The 17,801-nt window shown below is 61.3% G+C and overlaps 1 protein-coding gene across 1 annotated transcript; it reads left to right on the top strand.

Annotated features, from left to right (window-relative positions):
* Positions 1–3,548: 3,548 nt before the first annotated feature.
* PICK1 (protein interacting with PRKCA 1) lies at positions 3,549–17,223 on the top strand (the record flags this gene model as incomplete). Its single annotated transcript, XM_084255174.1, has 12 exons — positions 3,549–3,589; positions 4,602–4,713; positions 8,644–8,772; positions 10,938–11,004; positions 12,021–12,110; positions 13,939–13,992; positions 14,319–14,381; positions 15,155–15,288; positions 15,580–15,672; positions 15,894–15,944; positions 16,455–16,599; positions 16,952–17,223. The coding sequence occupies 12 exons, from the start codon at positions 3,549–3,551 to the stop codon at positions 17,221–17,223; spliced, it is 1,251 nt and encodes a 416-aa protein (XP_084111300.1).
* Positions 17,224–17,801: the final 578 nt, after the last annotated feature.

The following is a 17,801-nucleotide window of genomic DNA, read 5'->3' as shown; positions in this document are numbered from 1 at the left end:
TGGGACCCTCCTCTGGTGGCCGGGGAGCAGCCGGGGATCGAACTGGCGCCGCAGAGGCCGCGGGCAGCTTCGCAACCCAGCGCTCAACTGCTGCGCCACCAGGGAGGCCCTTGACTTCACTTTAAAGCCAACACTCGGCTCTTGGGCTCCATTTCACCCCCCAGCAGCTCCTGTGAGTCCACAGTCATGCCTCATCCTGCTGGGCTCCCCTCTTGATTGGGGTATGTGTCCCAGGCTCAGAGGGAACAGAGTACAGGGGTTCAGAGGCGGGGACCGTGCAGCCTGGTGGGCACAGGGCCAGAGCGGGCTCTGGGCAGACACCTCCGGATCCAAACCTAGCTGTCAGCACCACTGTGTCCCCCTCTGGGAAATGGGGGTAACACGCACAGGGTTTGGACTCTATCGACCTCTCTGACCTACATTCCAGCCAGCCTCACCCTCTAGCTGCCCCGTTTGCCCATCTCTCCAAGGTGCCAGCTCACCGCTCCTCAGGGGCACCTCCCGGCCCCTCAGCGCAGCCTCGTCACTGGCATACGTGAGGAACCCCCACTCCCACCACCGCTTCCACGTGCCCCGCCCCGTTTCACAGTTTCCTGCCACCTGCCGGGATGGCCTATTCTTGGTTCCTTGCCTGCCTCTCCCTCTGTGAGCTCTGTCAGGGTTGGGGGGTCTTGTTTTTCTTGCTCCCTGATGTGTCCTCAGAGCCTGGCACAGGAGGTGCCCAATACATATTTGTGGAGTGAATGGGCGTGTGAGTGAGTAGCACCACTTCCGAGGGCGGTGGTGAGGTTTGCAGGAGATAATGAATGAAAACTGCTTGGCGCGGGGCCTGGCCCGGAATAAATGCCCAAGCAGAGCCGGCTGCTCGTATCACCATGTGAGTTTAAAACCCTGCCCGAAGTCTGCGTGCAGCTGATGAGATGAATCGAATTCCACCCACCCACGCCCACTTTCCTGACCTTTACGGGGCCCGCGGCGCTAGTGATGAGTCAGTGGGGAGTCAGGCCCTGCGTGGGGCCACAGCCGGCACGTGCACGACCCGGCTCGCCCATCACCCACTCACTGTGGCCCACGGTGGCTCCAGCAGCCGGAGCTGGGCAGGGCAGCGGCAGTGACTTCACTGGCAAGGGGTGAGGGTGGCGGGGCTGAGGCGGCCCTGATGCCCCGGGTGTTGTTTCCCCCAATGGCCACAGTGTGGCAGCACTGCCCCGGGAGTCGGCGCGGGGAGAGCCAGACAAGCCCTTACGGATTGAACCTGCGGTTGAACCTGGGACTGAGTGGGAATTTAGAAGCGGAGGCAAAGGGGAGCAGGGGCTTCCCCAGGATCGCCCAGCTCTCAGTGGGAGGGCTGGGCGGGATGAGGGGCCTCCAGGCCCACCGGGCAGGAGCGGGGGTAGCAAGCTCTGAGGGTGAGGGTCTAAGAACCAGCTCGGCTTTGCCTCCTGGGAGTAGGTGGATGTCCTCATCCCAGTTTCCACCCCCAGGATCCTGCCCATCCTTGAGAAAGTGCTCGAAACCCCCCGCTGGAGCCTCTTACCATGATTCAGGCAGAGGTGGCCTGGGTGCTCCCCCAGGCTGGGACGGTGGCCTCGTCATACCTGTCACTACCCACACCGCCCGTCCCCCACCACCCCGTGAGTCCTTGGGACTGTGTCCTGTGCCCCTGCCGCCCGCAACAGCTGTGGCACCTGCCTCCTTCTTCTGGGTACCATCAGCACCGCCTCCAGGGCTCAGCGAAGATGTTGCTTCCTCCAGGAAGCCTTTCCTGGACTCCAGGCCCACGGAAGGCCCTGGGATCCCCCTGGGTGGTGAGGCCCCTGGGCAGGGATTGCTGGTGGACCTGAACAGGCCCCAGTGTGCACAGACGCTGCACACACACGTTCGACTGTCCGGGTCTGAAGGCTGCTGCTTTTTAAAACCCAAATTCTGGCATGAAAACAGCCCTAGGTCTGCCACGGCCCACCTGTGAGACAGGGGAAGCGGCCTCTCTGAGCCGCCCCTTCCTTACCCGAGAGCGTGGCCACAACACCGGCTTCCCCTCACAGGTCGCCGGGAGCCGCAAGTCCTGGGAAGGTGATCTGAACGCAGAGCAGCGGGTGCTTGGGAAGGCCGGCGCTGTGGTGGCGTCCTGCACATCTGCAGACTAGCTCCCTAAGGGGTTGTGGCGTGGGGTTCCATCGGGCCACGGGATACGTGGATGGTCATCTTTCTGCCTCTGTCCTTTCTCCACCGCCCATGGCCAGCGACGGGAGGAGGCTGAAAGGCCTGGATCCATGCTGCCTGGATGAACCGCTGCCGGGCTGTGGCTCTGGGAGCACCAGCACCCTCCGGGGACCCCACTGTGCACAACAGCAGTGGCAGCAGAGGTCGACAAGGAGACGAGATTTGGACTCCTCTGCCGGGCAGCGCTGATGGCATTTGCTGGGTCTCAGGTACAGGGGAGCTGTGACCCCCAGCGGGACCCCAGAGGAGCTGCTCCTCAGGACTCAGGAAGGAGATGGGGCGTGAGGAGTCCTTCACCAGATACCACAGGATGCACAAGGCCCTAAGGGTGCCCGCGGGGGCAGGAGGCACAGAAGGACAGGGAAGGGAAGGGAAGGGAAGGGAAGCTGTCCAGTCTGGCGTTCACAGCACAGGTGGGCAGGTGTTAAAGGGGACTGGACCGGGGGTAGCAGCCTCGGGGTCAAGTACATCTGTGAGGGGCTCTTGGCAAAACCTTTCCCCTCTCCGCCCTTCGGTTTCTGTTCTGCAAAACAGGGGCGAAAGGCTTGACACTACCAGGTTTGACACTGCCGGTCTAGTAGAGGGGTCACGGCGCCTCAGGACCGGTCCGCTGAACCTGGCCCGAGATCTCCCCGCCCAGGGAGGGTTCCGTTACCACGGCAACCGGCCCGCCGGCGTATCCCCGGCGCCCCGCTGAGGACGCTGGGAAGAGCCTGCCCTTCCCAAGATGGCGGCGGCCATAGGCCAAGGGGCGGGGTCGCGTCGTCGGCTTGTCCAGATCATCCCTCTGTTTCCGCTTCTTCACGCCCGCGGCGGGCTTCCGTCAACACCATTCTCCTTCCTGGTTCTGGGAGCCCCGGGAGGCAGGGAGAGCAGGGCGGCCATAAGGGATTGGGGCAAAGACCCAGAGGCGGAAGGAGGGACTTCCGCGTACTGCCGGAAGTGACGCGACAGTCGCGGCCGCCGACAGGTGGAACGGCAGGTGGGTTCAGGTGCCAGCCTGGCCCGGACCCGGCTGTGGGACCGACGTTTCCGGTGAGCGGCGGAGACAGCCCCCAAGGGCCTAAGACCCGTGGGGCGGGCTCTGGGATCTGAGCCCACCGCCCTGGCCTGGAGTGCCCCCCCTTACCTAGTAAGAACCACCTGCCCACCCCAACACCGTCCATTGGGAAGGCGGAGGGCCCGCGCTGCCGGATCGCCGAGGTTCGGGCTGGCATCTAGGCACTTCGCCTCCCTCAACCCTACGCACCCTTCTCTCCTGGATCCAGCTTCCCATTCCCCTGCCGAGCTGGGCAGTTAGCCAGCCCATCTCAACTCTCGGAACCATGTTTGCAGACTTGGATTATGACATCGAGGAGGATAAACTGTGAGTATTTGGTTTCCCCAAACCCTAGGAGTGCAGGTTCCTCAAATCCCAGGACTTCCCAGTTCCACAGACCGTTCCACAGGTCTCGTGCTGCTGCAGAAATGAACCGGGCCCCTCCAGGAGCTCACCATCCGCAGGGGGCTGTGGACGCTTTAAGAGATAATACAGTTCCACCCGGCCCCCGACGGAGAGCTGCAAGGAAAGCAGAGCAGATGGAGTAGTGCTTCTCCTGGGGTATTCAGGGAAGGTGTCACAGAGGAGGTGGCAATTGGGATTTTGAAGACAAATGGGAATATCGGAAACATAGCTTCCTCGCCAGTGTAGATGATTAGTGGGACAGATTTTTTTTTTTTAATTAACTTTGTCTCCCCATTGGAAGATACCCTCCCTGAGAGCACGGACTGGGTGCAGTGCCTTTCTGTGTCCTCAGCACCAAGTGAGGTGCTTGACATCAATGGTTTGTTAACAAATGGCTTTCGAATGAGTAAATGAATAACGGGGAATGCTTGCCGTGAAACAAATAATTGCTAATTTATAGTGAAAACTGAGAGGCAATCAAATAGAGCAGTGGAGAGATGGGTGATGGGTAGTTTAACATAAAGCTTCCCAGAAGAGGTGGCCACATGTGACAGACAGGGTGACAAGGGCAGAGTCTCACTCCAACCTGAGAGGTAGAATGAATGGGCCTGTTTTTTATGGAGCACCTGCTGTGGGCAGGGATAAGTGCCTTCCATGCACTATCTTACAAGCACCATTATCCCTGCTATTTCGTGGATGAGGAGACAGATGCAGAGAGGGTGATTTAGCCAAGCCCCACAGCAGATAAATGGCAGGTTTGACCTCACATGTGGATGATTCCAGGAGCCGTGTGTGGGCCAGCCCAAAATGCTGTCTTTTTGGCTAAGTGAGAAAAAGAAGACTGTGGAGCCTGGGGTGGTGGTGGTTTGAAGGACCTGTCCCCTCCGCTCCATCGTCCTCCAGGAGACTCAGCCTCATGCGCTTCTCTTTCTAGCGGAATCCCTACTGTGCCCGGGAAGGTGACCCTGCAGAAGGATGCTCAGAACCTGATTGGGATCAGCATTGGCGGAGGTGCCCAGTACTGTCCCTGCCTCTACATCGTTCAGGTAGTGGGTGCTTTGGAGGTGGGGTGAGGTCCTGGAAGGGATAAGCACCTCCCAACTTGGGCATGACACAGCCAGGTTCATATCTGCCTGTGTAGGACTGGCTCCTTCTCAGTCTTGAAGTCTCATGTCCTTAGAGACCCCCTTTCTGTGGGTCTGCTTTGGTTTTCTCTCCCCTTTCAGTCTGCTCTTTTCCTTTGCAGCACTCATCACCATCTGCAGTCACGGGTTTACTGGTTACTTGTTCCTTATTTAACTGCTTTTGCAGGATCTTTGCACTCTGAGGGCAAGAAGCCAGTTTGCTTTTCCACTGCAGTCACCAGCACCTCTCACAGCGCCTGCATGTAGCAGACCTTCAGGAAAAATGTCTTTAATGAATCAACAAAACTGTCAGCCTTGGTATGAGCACAAGTGTAGTGGAGAGACTAAAAACCTATGGAGTAGTGACTTGAAATCAAATGCAAACTTCCGTGCTTATTAACACAACACGCACAACTCATTTTATTATTGCGCCTTGCAGACTTTCCCACAAATTGAAGTTTTGGGGTGACCCTGCATCTGGCACTTCTGTTGGTGTCATTTGCCAACAGCTCAGGTGCTGGTTGGTATTTGTTAGCCTCAGCGTTTATCAGTGAAGGTAGTACGTTGTTTTTCCGAGACATAAGGCTGTTGCAAACTTAATCGTCTGCAGTGTAGTGTAAACATAACTTTTATATGCACTAGAAGCCTGAACTATTCGTGTGACTTGCTCTATCACCGCGTCACTTTGTTGCAGTGTCTGGGACTGATTCTCTGAGGTGCGCTGATATTTTATAGACTGAGCCTAGGGGTCTTCTATGGTTGTTTTTTAACATTTTTTTAATGGGATTCACATAATGTACAATTAACACTTTATTTATTTTTTAAAGATTTATTTATTTATTTATACAAGCACTGGGTACAGTCAGAAGCACGGGAGGGTGAGAGAATTCACCAGAACCAGAGTGGGGAGCAGAGCAGGCAGAAGGACCGAAGTACACTGCTGAGGGGAGCAGCGGGCGGCAGGAGAGGTCTGCGCGCCATGCGGGACCCTCCTCCGGTGGCCGGGGAGCAGCCAGGGATCGAACCGGCACTGCAGAGGCCACGGGCAGCTTCGCAACCCAGCGCTCAACCGCTGTACCACTGGGGAGGCCCCAATTAACACTTTTAAAGCACACAATTCAGTCGCATTTAGTGCAACCATTAGATGCAGCCCCTACCTCTTTCTTGTCTCAGAACTTTTTATCACCCAGAATACCCTACACCTTTTAAGTCGCCAGTCCTTGTTTCCTGCTTCTGAGCTCCCTGCCCTCCACCAATCTGCCCTCTGGCTCTGTGGACCTGTCTTCTGCGGATATAAACGGAATCTCATTACATGTCACCTTTTGTGTCTGGCCTCATTCACTCAGCATAACATTTTTGAAGTTCATTCAAGCACTTTGTCCTTTTCGTGGCTGAATAATATTCCACTGTTTCATGCATTTGTTGGTGGACATGGGGCTGCTTCCGTGTGGTGCTATCGTGAGGGACACTGCCGTGAATGTTCCCACACACATTTCTGTGTGGAGATGGGTGTTCACGCCTTTGGGAACTGGGACCTCTACCTAAGAGTGGAATTTCTGGGTCATGTGGTAACCGTGTTTAACCTTTTGAGAAACCTGTTTCTTTTTTAACTCAGTCTTTTCTTGTGATTCCACCTCTTCCTCCTCTTGTTTTTCTGTTTTCCCAATCTGCATTCCCCTTGTGTTCTCAGTGCATTTTCTTCAAACATTTCCCATCGTGTTGTTGCCTGTATCATGTCACCCCCCCACCCTTGGTTTACTTCCCCGTGTCAGTGGAGCACATCCTCCTGAGAAAGGCCACAGGGAGGTCATATTTTTGAGGGCTTATGTCCCTGAAAATGTCATTATTCTGTCTTTTAAAATTGTTACTCTGATGTCCTCTTGCTGTTGGTACAAGCAAGATGTGAAGAGCATTTCTGGGTGTGAGGAGCATCTTCACCTGGGGTTCGATGGCGTGCTTGCATGGTCTGTCAGCGTGCCTGTTGGGGCGTGATGATGCTGTTCTCATTAGTGAACCCCTCTTTGTGTGTGTGTGTGTTTTTTTTAAAGATTTATTTATGCATACAAGAGCTGGGGTACAAGCCAGAGATGGCGGGGGGTGAGAGGATTCACCAGAGACAGAGTGGGGAACAGAACAGGCAGACTGAGTGACATACACTGTTGAGGGGAGCAGCGGGCAAGTCAGGAGAGGTCTGCTGCGGGGAGCGAGCTCGTGCTGCAGAGGCTGCGGATAGCTTCATAGTGTGGTGCTTAACCCCTTGCGCCACCAGGGAGGCCCTCTTTGTAGTGTGTTATATTCTTAAGATGTCAAGACCTTAGGAGCTTATTTTTGCCCCTGACATCCTGAAGTGCCATGCTGGTGACCCTCCCTCCCCATGGGCCCATCTGTGTGTGGGTGCCAGAGAGAGGCTTTGCTGGGGAGCCCCTGTCCTCTCCTGGAGGTGCTCCTGCTCCCGTCTTCTCTCCCTTCCCTGTGGGCTCCTGGAGGTTTAACGCGGGCCTTCCCGACTTGAGGCTGTAGTGGTCTTCTGGTGTCTGTCCACTTCCTGCTCACTTTTCTCAGCTGGGTGCCCTTGGCATATTTAACTTCCGGCAATATTTTGCGTTTCTAAGAGAGCGTCCCTCTCTCCTGCTTGGCTCTTCCCACTGTCCTGTCCTGTTTCTCTGGTTGCCGGAGGTGCTCACTGTGGTTTTCCTCTGTCTGGATCATCCCTGCTTTGTTTCCTGTGTTTCCTGCTCTGTTCATTGAAGTGTTTCCACTCTCTCCCGTCTACGTTAGGGGCGAGACACAGCCGCTGGGTGTGTGCTGAGCTCTGCGGGCGGGCCCGGCCTGGTCCTGCGGGGCAGTCTCCTGACAAGCCGGAGGCCTTTCTTTTGGAGGGGAAGGGCACTCAGCTGGCTGCTAGCATTCTGGGGGCTCCCTGGGTTAAGGGGGCTTTGGGACTCACCCTTCAGTGTCAACACTGAGCCCCCTGCTGGAGACCGGTGCCTCCTTCCACCTCCCTCTAGTCCTGGCCCAGCAGACCCAAAGTTGGGAGGCCTCCTGAGAAGGGGGGCAGGGCCGTGTGGGCGGGGCCACCGCCGAGCCCATCCCCCAGCCTTCCACACCTGGCCTCCCCCACCTGTGGCTGCTTCCAGAGGCCCAGCTCTTGACCTGGCATTTTGCTGCAGAGATTAGCGACCTCTTATTACAGCCCCCGCAGGCCCTTGGAGCTCCGCTGCCCCATCTTCCCGACCAGGCCCCGCTCCTCGGCATCTCTCACCAGCCTCTTCTTTCTTTAAACAATGACTGAATTTTTAGTGATTCCAGAAGCTCACAAAAAAAGCATCTGTTTCCTGTCTTCCTTGCAGTATTGCATAGATGAAACATCAAGTGTTCTTTCTGCGTACTCTGTAGAAAGCAGAATTTAAAGGCGAGGTGGCGGGAAGACACAGTCACTGCCTGGCATTTGGGCTGTTTCCGTGTAGCGTCGGTGTCCTGTGCCCATCTGTGCACGCGGTGCTGGCCCTCACCTCAGGAGCCCTGGCAGCCAGGCCAGCCTCACAGCCAGGGAGCCCAGACCCAGGTGGGGGCTCCCCTTGGAAAAAGGGGAACCCACGTAGAGTGAGGTGCGGCTCTTTGGCGGCTCAGGCGCCATACAGGGCGTGACCAGAGGCGCTTCCGGGCTCCCATCAGCTCTGAGCTGCGTTGCTGGAAGTCCATTAGGAAACGCCTTGGAAGAGCGGGTGCTCAGAGGTGCTGGGGGCACTTTCCCCTCGCCTGCCTTCTCTGGTGCCACTTGAGAGGCTGGAGGGCGGGTTCGGATGGGGTGAAGGGAGTGACTGTGGTCCCTCTGGCTCCCCTGCTGCCCAGGTCTTCGACAACACCCCCGCGGCCCTGGACGGCACGGTGGCGGCGGGCGATGAGATCACTGGTGTCAACGGCAGGTCCATCAAAGGGAAAACGAAGGTGGAGGTGGCCAAGATGATCCAGGAGGTGAAGGTAAGAGCTGAGGCGGGAGCAGGGACACGCAGCCACGCCCCTCTGAGACCTTCAGCCCAGCCTGGAAGGGGGCGGCCGCGCTGCTGCCCTCCCTGGCGCACCAGCCCCTGCCCACGGTCCGGCTCCCTCGACTCCTGCTTTCATCCACTGGATACTGAGTGTGCTCCGGCGCCATGCTGGCCTGGCTGGGGGAACTGAAGCGCCCCTCAAGCTCACTGGGCAGCTCCCTCAGAGCCACAGCACGGAGGCCCTGTCCCCCAGCTCCTGGTGGAGCTGCCCCGTGGTCACAGTGCAGGGCCAGCCAGTGAGCCCCATCAGGCTGAGCCGCAGCTGAAGCACGTGGTGGGCCTGCCTGGGCTGGGAGATATCCAGTATCGTCAGCTGGGCCCTGCTGGGCCTTGGCAGGGTCAGAGAGGAGGAGCCCCCATCCCCGTTCCTGTGGGAGCTTCAGGCCAGGGGGCGTCCAGGCTCCCAGCTCTGCTGCAGTTCTGGTCTGGAGACCCCCGGGAGGCTGTCTGTTCCCACGTCCCCTCCCGACCCCCAAGGCCCCTATCCCCGAGTGACCAGTGGCATCCCCACCACCTGAAGTGCACAGGCAGCCTTTGCTGTTTCCTGGAGACCTCGCTGCTCATCACCCTTGGGAACCTTAGTCTAGGGTGGGAGGCGTGAAGCCACAGGATGATGTAAAAGTCTCAGAGTCGAGGCCGACTGTCAAGTGAGCTTGAGGGGCGCTTTAGTTGCCCCGCTCATCTGTCTGGCCCTCCCCTCACCCCCCGCCCCAGCCATCCCCCTTCATGTTTTAAGGACCCAGGTCCTGTGTCCTCTTTGCAGCGGCTTCTCTGCCTTCCCCTCTATTCTCGCTTCTGCCCCTTGGTCATCCCCACTGGCCTCCTGCCTTCGGGAAGGAGGGGTCGGTCCTGTGTCTTCTGCTCTGGCCCTGTCAGCTGCAGGGCCAGGGCTGGCGCTCTGATCTCCTGGGGGCAAAGGGAGGGGCAGGCTCCCTCAGAGCCAGGCGCCTCTCCCCTGGGCCCGGGCGGACTGTCTACACCTTCCCTGCGAGCCGGAGGAGCTCGGCCAGGAAGCAGGTGGGTGGGGTGTGGATCCACACCGGCTGGGGTGTGTGCCCCTTCTGGACCCCCTTGTCAGCCCCTCCCTGGCGCATCGGAACCTGCTGGTCTCCGAAGCCTCTTGCGCCACCAGCCCCCTCGCGCCCTCGGGCCCCGTGCTGTCCACGAGTGTGCCGCCTGGATGTTGACACAGGGCTCCCCTCAGTGCCCGCGTTTGGGTGCCAGCAGGGGTGACTGTCCCCATCTTACTGTGCCAGGGGGAGGAAGATATTTGCTTGTGACCTCACAGCTGACAGGAGCCGGGCCGGACTCCCCTGGGCCCGCAGTGCTCCTTCCCCGCCCTTCAGCTGCTCTCCGTGGTGGCCCCACGCTGTGCTGCATCTGGGGGAGCCTCACACCCCTGACTCTTGACTGCACCAGTCGTTTGGGTTCCCTTCAGAACTCGGTCTTGAGAGCCTGGTGTGTAGTTGAGTGAGTTCAGTCCCAAGTCCGGGGTCTAGAATTGCGAGGGTGAGAATGCCCGTGGGGCCTGGCGTGGGCAGGGCAGGCTGCCCAGGGGACACTGGCGCCTCTCCGCCACGTGCTTTGTGTAGCTGATCTGCATGGGCCTCCTTGGTCAGCTGGGACCTGGGGGACTGGGCGCCCCTACACCTACTGCTTGGCCTCCCTGCATGACGCAGAGACAGTGCCTAGGTGTGTCCGTGGGTGGGAGAGGGGACGGAAAGTGGGGGAGCTTAGAGCACAGGAGAAGATATTCTACATGGGGAAAATGACTTAGTGCAGGTTTAGGGGGTGGCATGCTGTGGGGAGCAGCCCCACCCATCTGGCCGGGGCTCAGGACATCAGCAGACATCCTTGAGACATGTGGCAGCAGGGGCCTTGTCCCCACTGACTCCCGGGGCCTGGCACGTGGGGAGAGGGGCCGGGGCAGCCTGGCGTGGCCCTCAGCCCAGAACACTGAATTCCGAGACGCCCCGTCCTGAGCTTTCCAGGCTCAGCTCCCTCGTGACCGCGGATTCCAGGGCAAGTAGGCCTTGCTGGGGAAGGGGCTGGGGCCCAGGACACACCTCCTCCACTCAGCCTGCCCTGCTCTCTTAGGGGGAAGTGACGATTCACTACAACAAGCTGCAGGCGGACCCCAAGCAGGGCATGTCCCTGGACATTGGTAAGTGTCCCGGGCCAGCCGCTGCCTACTCTGCCCTGAATGACGCGGTGTACAACCGCCTGGCTGCGGACTCTGCCTTTCCTGCCCAAGCCTGATCCTTGGGGGCAGGAGGACTTGGGGTGCACTCCCTGTCCCTGGTGCCAGGAATTTATCCTGGCCTCTCTCTCCCCAGAGTTTCACCCCCACCCACACTCCAGCCACCTCTTCAGGAGCCTTGCTGCCCTGGGCTGACCCCAGCTTACCATGGCCAGGTCCTCACTCTTCTGAGAAAGGGGCAGCAGCCCTGACTTGGTACCTCTTGGTACCTATACACCCCAACTCTGCCCTGGCCTGCCACCCTCCTACTCCCAGGAAGGCTCAAGATTTAAGCTGGCCTGTAGGCCTTGGGCAGAGCGCCACTGGCCAGCCCTCCTGTCCACAGCAGACCTGGCACACACTGCCTCCTGCTGGGCCAGTGGAAGTTTCAAGACTCAAAACTAGCCAGTGGTTTCGAGGTCCTCTGGGCCAGCCCCCTGTTGCAGCTCCAGGCCTGAGACCAGAGAGGGCTCTGTGCCCTGTGCCCCCCTCACACCTCTCCGCTGTGGCGCCCAGTGCCATTGCCCACCCCAGGGCCAGGGCCTCCTGGCTTTAAGGAAAGAGACCCTGGGTAGGCCGAGTCTAAAACATTCCGGCCCCATCTAAGGACTGAGGGTGCCGCCTCACATCAACAGTGGAGCCCACGGCCCAAGGTCAATTATCATCCACGGTCCCCAGCGGGACACCCCGTGCGGGACACCCCATCTGCATGTGGGAGGTGGGACGGGGAGAGCCTCTTGAGCTGCCCCCAGCCAGCGTTGACCCTGGGCTGCTCTGGGCTCCGGCGACAGCCTCTCCCAAGCCAGTACCGGCCCTTGGTGGGGCTCTCTTGATGGTGTGAAACCCCAGTTCAACCTTCTGCCCCCGGGGGCCCCTCCCGGTGAATCATGTGGCTGGGCTGCTGCCAGGTCCCCACTGAGCCGCTTCTGCTCTGACCCCAGTGCTGAAGAAGGTGAAGCATCGGCTGGTGGAGAACATGAGCTCGGGGACCGCGGATGCCCTGGGCCTGAGCCGGGCCATCTTGTGCAATGGTGAGTCCCCTCCTCCACCCTGACCCGGCAGCCGCGCCTGGGGGTGGGGGGTGGGGGGGTGCTGCGGCTGTGCATCCCACCCCTGGGGGTCCCTCTAGGCTGGCCCTGGCTCCTCCGTGGGCCTGTCTTTCCCATCTCTTGGCAGCCCTGAGAGCGCCCACAGCAGACAGCCGAGCCATTTTACAGCTGGCCAGGGCGCCCTCACCCCCAGGCCAGGGGTCACAGCCCCGTCACTCACAGTGGGAGATGCCTTTGCCCCCGCCTCCAGGCCTCTTCCGCAGTGCTCCCCAGTGCTCTCATCTCCCTGCACACACCCCTTCCTGCTCCCGCCCTGCCCAGCTGCCTGCTGCCTTTCTCCAGGAGGGGGCGCCGCAGCCCGGTCTCAGCCGCGCCTGCCCCAGGAGCGCCGTGACATGCACATGCACACCCACACACGCGTGTGCGCACACGCTCCCTCCCCAGGGCGCAGTAAAACACTCAGTCCTGCTCCTGCCGCTACCAGCCTGTGTTTATAAATAGCCGCCGCTCGCTGCGCCTGTGTGGGGTGGATATAAATACCCATATAGCTTGTGGGCTCAGCTGGGCACACGGCTTAATTGGCTGCGCCCTGGGGGTGGGGTCTGAGCTGGTTCCAAATGGCATACACAAGTGGCGCCTGCTATTTCCGGCCACTCGGTGTCTATAAATCCCTGGTACTGTAGTCACCATGCGTCGAGATGAAATTAGAACTGGTGGTTGTGTTTTTCCCCCCAAACCTTGCAATTTCCCTGGCCTTAAATAGGGTTTCTAAAATTGAGGCTGTCATGATGTCCCATGACCCAGCTAAAAACAACAGCGCAGTGCTGACGTGGCTCCGCCCTGCCCGGCACGCCTGGGGCCAAGGCCTGGCCGCCCAACCTGGGCCCGCCAGGTAGCCCAGCCTCCTGGAGACCAGCTGGAGCCAGCCTCTCCACATCCCGCCTTCCCTGCAGGGGGCGGCTGGGGCAGGAGCTTGGGGAGGCCAGGAGGGGAGGCCAGGCCAGCATGGACTCCGGCCCCTGCCCCGAGGGTGTTGCTGGTGCTCCCATGGGGAGGAGGGTGCTTATCTCCTCCCGGAGGTGGAGGAGGGTGGCGCTCACTGCTGGAGGGAGCCCTGAAGAGGACGCCCCCTCCCGGCCCTCAGATGGCCTCCTGAGTGCTCACCCGGAGCCCCCGCCCCAGCCCGCACTCCACTTGTGTCCATTTTGCTCCCTTGGGTAAGCGACTGCCCACCCGCCTCTTCCCGCCCGTCCTGTCACCTGGCCCGTCACCGCCTGGCCACCGTCTGGTCCTCGGCCAGCCATGAGCCCGGAGGGCACGCTTGGACCACGTTCACCGTGGCTGTGCCCTGGGCCCGAGGCAGTGTCTGCACGCGGCGGGTGTCGCGCACAGGCCGTGCTCAGTAAACGCCCTGGAAGCAAATGCACAGCATCGCCGCGGCGTGGGCCTGTGCGAGCTGCTCCTCGAAGCCCTCCTGAAACGCGCCCTGCCCACCGCAGCCCTCCGCGTTCTGCTTTGCCTCCCTGACGCCGCCGCCTCAGAGCCCCGGGCACTGGACAGGCCAGCACGAGGCCCCACAGGTCCAGCCTGGGCACTTTTGGAAATTCTGTCGCCATCACCCAGCTGCCCTTCAGTGTGCCCCTGCCGGCCAGGGCGGTGGCTTAGCCTTGGAGGCGCTCAATCCCCACCCGGGACCCCGTTCTGTGCGGGGGCCACCTCCCCGTCCCGCACCTGGCTCAGGCCGCCCTGGCACTCCTCGCCTGTGGCTCCCTGAGACCGACGCACCTCGCCTTCTCCCTGCTCCCCGCAGACGGGCTTGTCAAGAGACTGGAGGAGCTGGAGCGGACCGCAGAGCTGTATAAAGGTGGGCAGGCGCGCCCCTGGCTGGCAGGCCCTGGCGGGTGGGTGGGGGTGTCCCCGTCCAGGACCGTGGCCCTTAAGAGATCTTCAGAGAAAAAGCTGGAAGACGTTTTCTGAGTGTCACAACAGCATGGCCCCTTCTCTCCCGGCGGTAAAGCCACAGGGACCCCGTAGCCTCTGCCCGCATGAAGTCCTGGCTCCCCTGTCTGAGGGGGCTTCTCATGCTGGGCTGGGGCTGAGCCCTCACCCCATCTGGATTCTGGGGGGCATGTCCCGAGTCAGTGTGGTCTCTGCCACGTGCCCACTTCCCCTGGTCTGTCTCTCCCACAGGAATGACGGAACACACCAAGAACCTCCTCCGGGCCTTTTATGAGCTGTCGCAGACACACCGGGGTAAGGGTGCCCCCAAAGCTGCCCCCCTCCAAACTTAGCAACCCCGCCAGCGAAGGTGTGACCGAGGCCCTCCTTGGGGCCCCTGCCGTGCTCATGCCCAGGTGGACACAGTCTTTGACCTCAGGCCAGCCCTGGGCACTGTGTAGTTGCTGGGATGTGGAGAAGATGGGGCTAGTGGGGACCACCTAGATCTGCTCTTCCATGGGGCACAGCCACTTGCCCCAGACCTGCCCCTCCATGTGCCCTGCCACTTACATGCATGCAGCCTGCCCTGCGTGGCCGCCTTTCTGCAAGCTGGGCCGGCAGCTGGTTCGCCCTGTTAGCGTGGGGCAGGTGCTAAGGTTGAGGCCTCAGCCATAGCAGTAGAGCCGGCTCAGGACCAGGGGTCCAGGCCCACAGAGACGTGTCCCTCAGATAGCACCAGCCTTGACCCCGCCTCCTGGGGCCACTCACTCTGGGGGTGGAGGGCCAGCTCCTTTGGGGTCAGAGACCGGAGCCCTTGAGAGCATAGACCAACTCCTTCAGGGATCTAGGCCTGCCCTGGGCACAGATCAGCTCCTTTGGGTTATAGAGCAGCCTTCTCAGGGGAGTAGACCCAGCGCCTTCAGCTGTCCACTCACCTTCCTTCAGTGGAGCCCCGCCTCCGGGGAAGAGGCCCCCGGCCACCTTAGCCTCCAGCCCGCCACACCGCGCCCTGCTTCTCCCCAGCAAATCCCTGGCATCTCCCTGAGGGGTCAGGTAGGGGCGGCCTTCAGGGCAGACTTATCCTGCAGCCTTTGGGGACGTGTTCTCCGTGATTGGGGTGCGGGAGCCCCAGCCAGCGGCGAGCGAAGCTTTTGTGAAATTTGCCGACGCCCACCGCAGCATCGAGAAGTTCGGCATCCGGCTGCTGAAAACCATCACGCCGGTAGGTCGCACGGGGCACAGTGTCGCAGGCGGGAGGGGACAGTGGCCGCACAAGGGGGCCTGCCTGGAGGCGGAGCACCTGCCGCGGATCTGGCTGGTGCCCTGTCCTGTCCGGCGCACCCTGACCTTGAACTCTAGGCTGGCTTCCGGCCCTGGCGCCCCACTGAGTCTCAGCGCGTCTTAACCTGACCTGTCTTGCCCATGAAATGAGCAAGGGCGGCCAGGAGGGCTCTGGGCCTGGCCGCTGAGCCCAGCATCAGGGCAGCCGCGTCACCCACCGCCCCCCCTCCAGATGCTGACTGACCTGAACACGTACCTCAACAAAGCCATCCCGGACACCCGCCTCACCATCAAGAAGTACCTGGACGTGAAGTTTGAGTACTTGGTGAGTGGTCTGGGCCTCTGGGGTGGGGTCCCCCGAGGTGGGAGCCCCCAGCTGTGCAGCGAGCAGGCGGGGCCGTCACGTGTCGGCATGTGACGAGGTCGGGCTGGGCTTGGGTCCCACCCAACACTCGATGGGGCCTCTCGGAGGTGGGGGCCTGTGTGTGGGGGCCAGGGGGCACTGGGAGCCCACGGCCGCCCCACAGCCCGGCCTCCTGTCCACAGTCCTACTGCCTGAAGGTGAAGGAAATGGACGACGAGGAGTACAGCTGCATCGTGAGTGTCGCCGCGCGGGCGTGGCCCTGGTGCCTCGGGCTCGGGGTGTGCACACTGCCTCTTAGCGCCCCGGATGCCCCGGATGTGCCGGGGCGCCAGGTGGTCAGGCCAACCTGGGAGAAGCACGGGGGCTTGGGTTCTAGAGATCCAGGGCCATGCAGCACCCCTGGGCCCCAGTGCTGCCGCAGGACACCCCCATGCCTGCCCCTGGACCCGCTGCCCCCATCAGGGGCTCTTAGAGGCAAAGGAACTCGCCTCACTCCTGGGAGTGAGGTGCTTTTTATTGGTTTAATTTTTTGACATCAGGATTCATCTAGAACAAATGAATATGGCAAGGGCTTGGGTCTTTCTGTTATTTTTGCACAAGGCTGGTAACAGAGTGGCTTCCAGCAGGAACGAGGGGCCTGACAGCTTTGGAAAGCACCATGTGGTGCCGGGGTGTGAGCTGGCAGGTGGGCGCTGCAGCCCTCCGTGCCCTCCCCAACCCGGGGTCCCTGACGTGCCCCCCAGGCCCTCGGGGAGCCCCTGTACCGCGTGAGCACAGGCAACTACGAGTACCGCCTGATCCTGCGCTGCCGCCAGGAGGCCCGCACCCGCTTCTCCCAGATGCGCAAGGACGTGCTCGAGAAGATGGAGCTGCTGGACCAGAAGCATGGTGAGGGCGCGCTGGCCTCCGCCGGTGGCCCCGGCCTGCAGGCAGGCGCCACCTCCTCCCCCTGGCAGAACTGGGTTTCCCCACATGGAAAGCCCAGATGGTACTGGTCCAGGCCCGGTGGACACCTGGGGGACCATTCAGGGTCCACCCTCCTGCCAGGATTCCCTTGGTCCCTGAACTGGGAGCCAGGGGCCCCTGGCTCGCCCCTCTGAGCAGGGCCTGGCAGCCCTGGCCGTGCCCTCCCAGGGCAGGAGGCTCTGCGGCTCCGGCGTGGGAAGCCCAGGGGAGGACAGGGCCCAGGCCAGCTTGAGCCCCTTCTCCATGGCCCACCGGTCCCTGCCTCCCACCCCAGTGCAGGACATCGTGTTCCAGCTGCAGCGCTTCGTGTCCACCATGTCCAAGTACTACAACGACTGCTATGCGGTGCTGCGGGACGCCGACGTCTTCCCCATCGAGGTGGACCTGGCGCACACCACGCTGGCCTACGGCCTCGGCCAGGAGGAATTCACCGACGGGGAGGAGGACGAGGACGAGGATGAGGAGGCGGCCGCGGGGCAGCCGGGCAGAGAAGCGCAGGGGGCCGCCGGGCCCCTGGACAAGGGTGGGAGCTGGTGTGACTCCTGAGTGCCCAGTGGGGTGCAGATCTGGGGGGTAGGGCGAGTGGGCGAAGACAGCGGGAGCGGGGCGGGGCCGCTGCACATCAGGGTGGCTCATAAAGAAAGGCCTGCTGGCTCGGGGCGCTGCCTCCTGCTCCTCTGTCCTAGACAGCGCACCTGCCCCCGCCCGGGCAGGGCACCGGCCGCAGCCTGGGACCTGGACACTGGCCCCTGCACCTCCCTGCCCACCTCCCGGCCAGGGGGAGAGCTGGTCTCTGGCCCTGCCTTAGGAAGGAGACGGAGGGCAGAAAGGACGAGGGTTGGAGGTGGCAGGAAGCCCAGGACCTGTTGCTCACGGCCCCTCCGCTGGCCCCCCTGGAGCCTACCGGGAGTGGGGGGCCAGCGTGGGCAGCTGAGGTCGGGACCAGTGTCTCGTGTGCACCCCGACCTCAGCCCAGGCAGGCCCCACCCCGTCCACACTCACACCTCGGCGGCCTTTATTTATTTTGTTCCCCGGCTCGGCCGCTGCCCTGGAGAGGGCTGGGCGCTGGGCCTGTATTGAATAAACACAAACCAGACGAAGCGGGCTCGGTGCAGTGGCCTCAG

The sequence above is a fragment of the Talpa europaea genome (genome assembly GCF_964194135.1).
Source record: "Talpa europaea genome assembly, chromosome: 15".
Lineage (NCBI taxonomy): Eukaryota > Metazoa > Chordata > Mammalia > Eulipotyphla > Talpidae > Talpa > Talpa europaea.
This window is presented reverse-complemented; position numbering and strand designations above follow the sequence as displayed.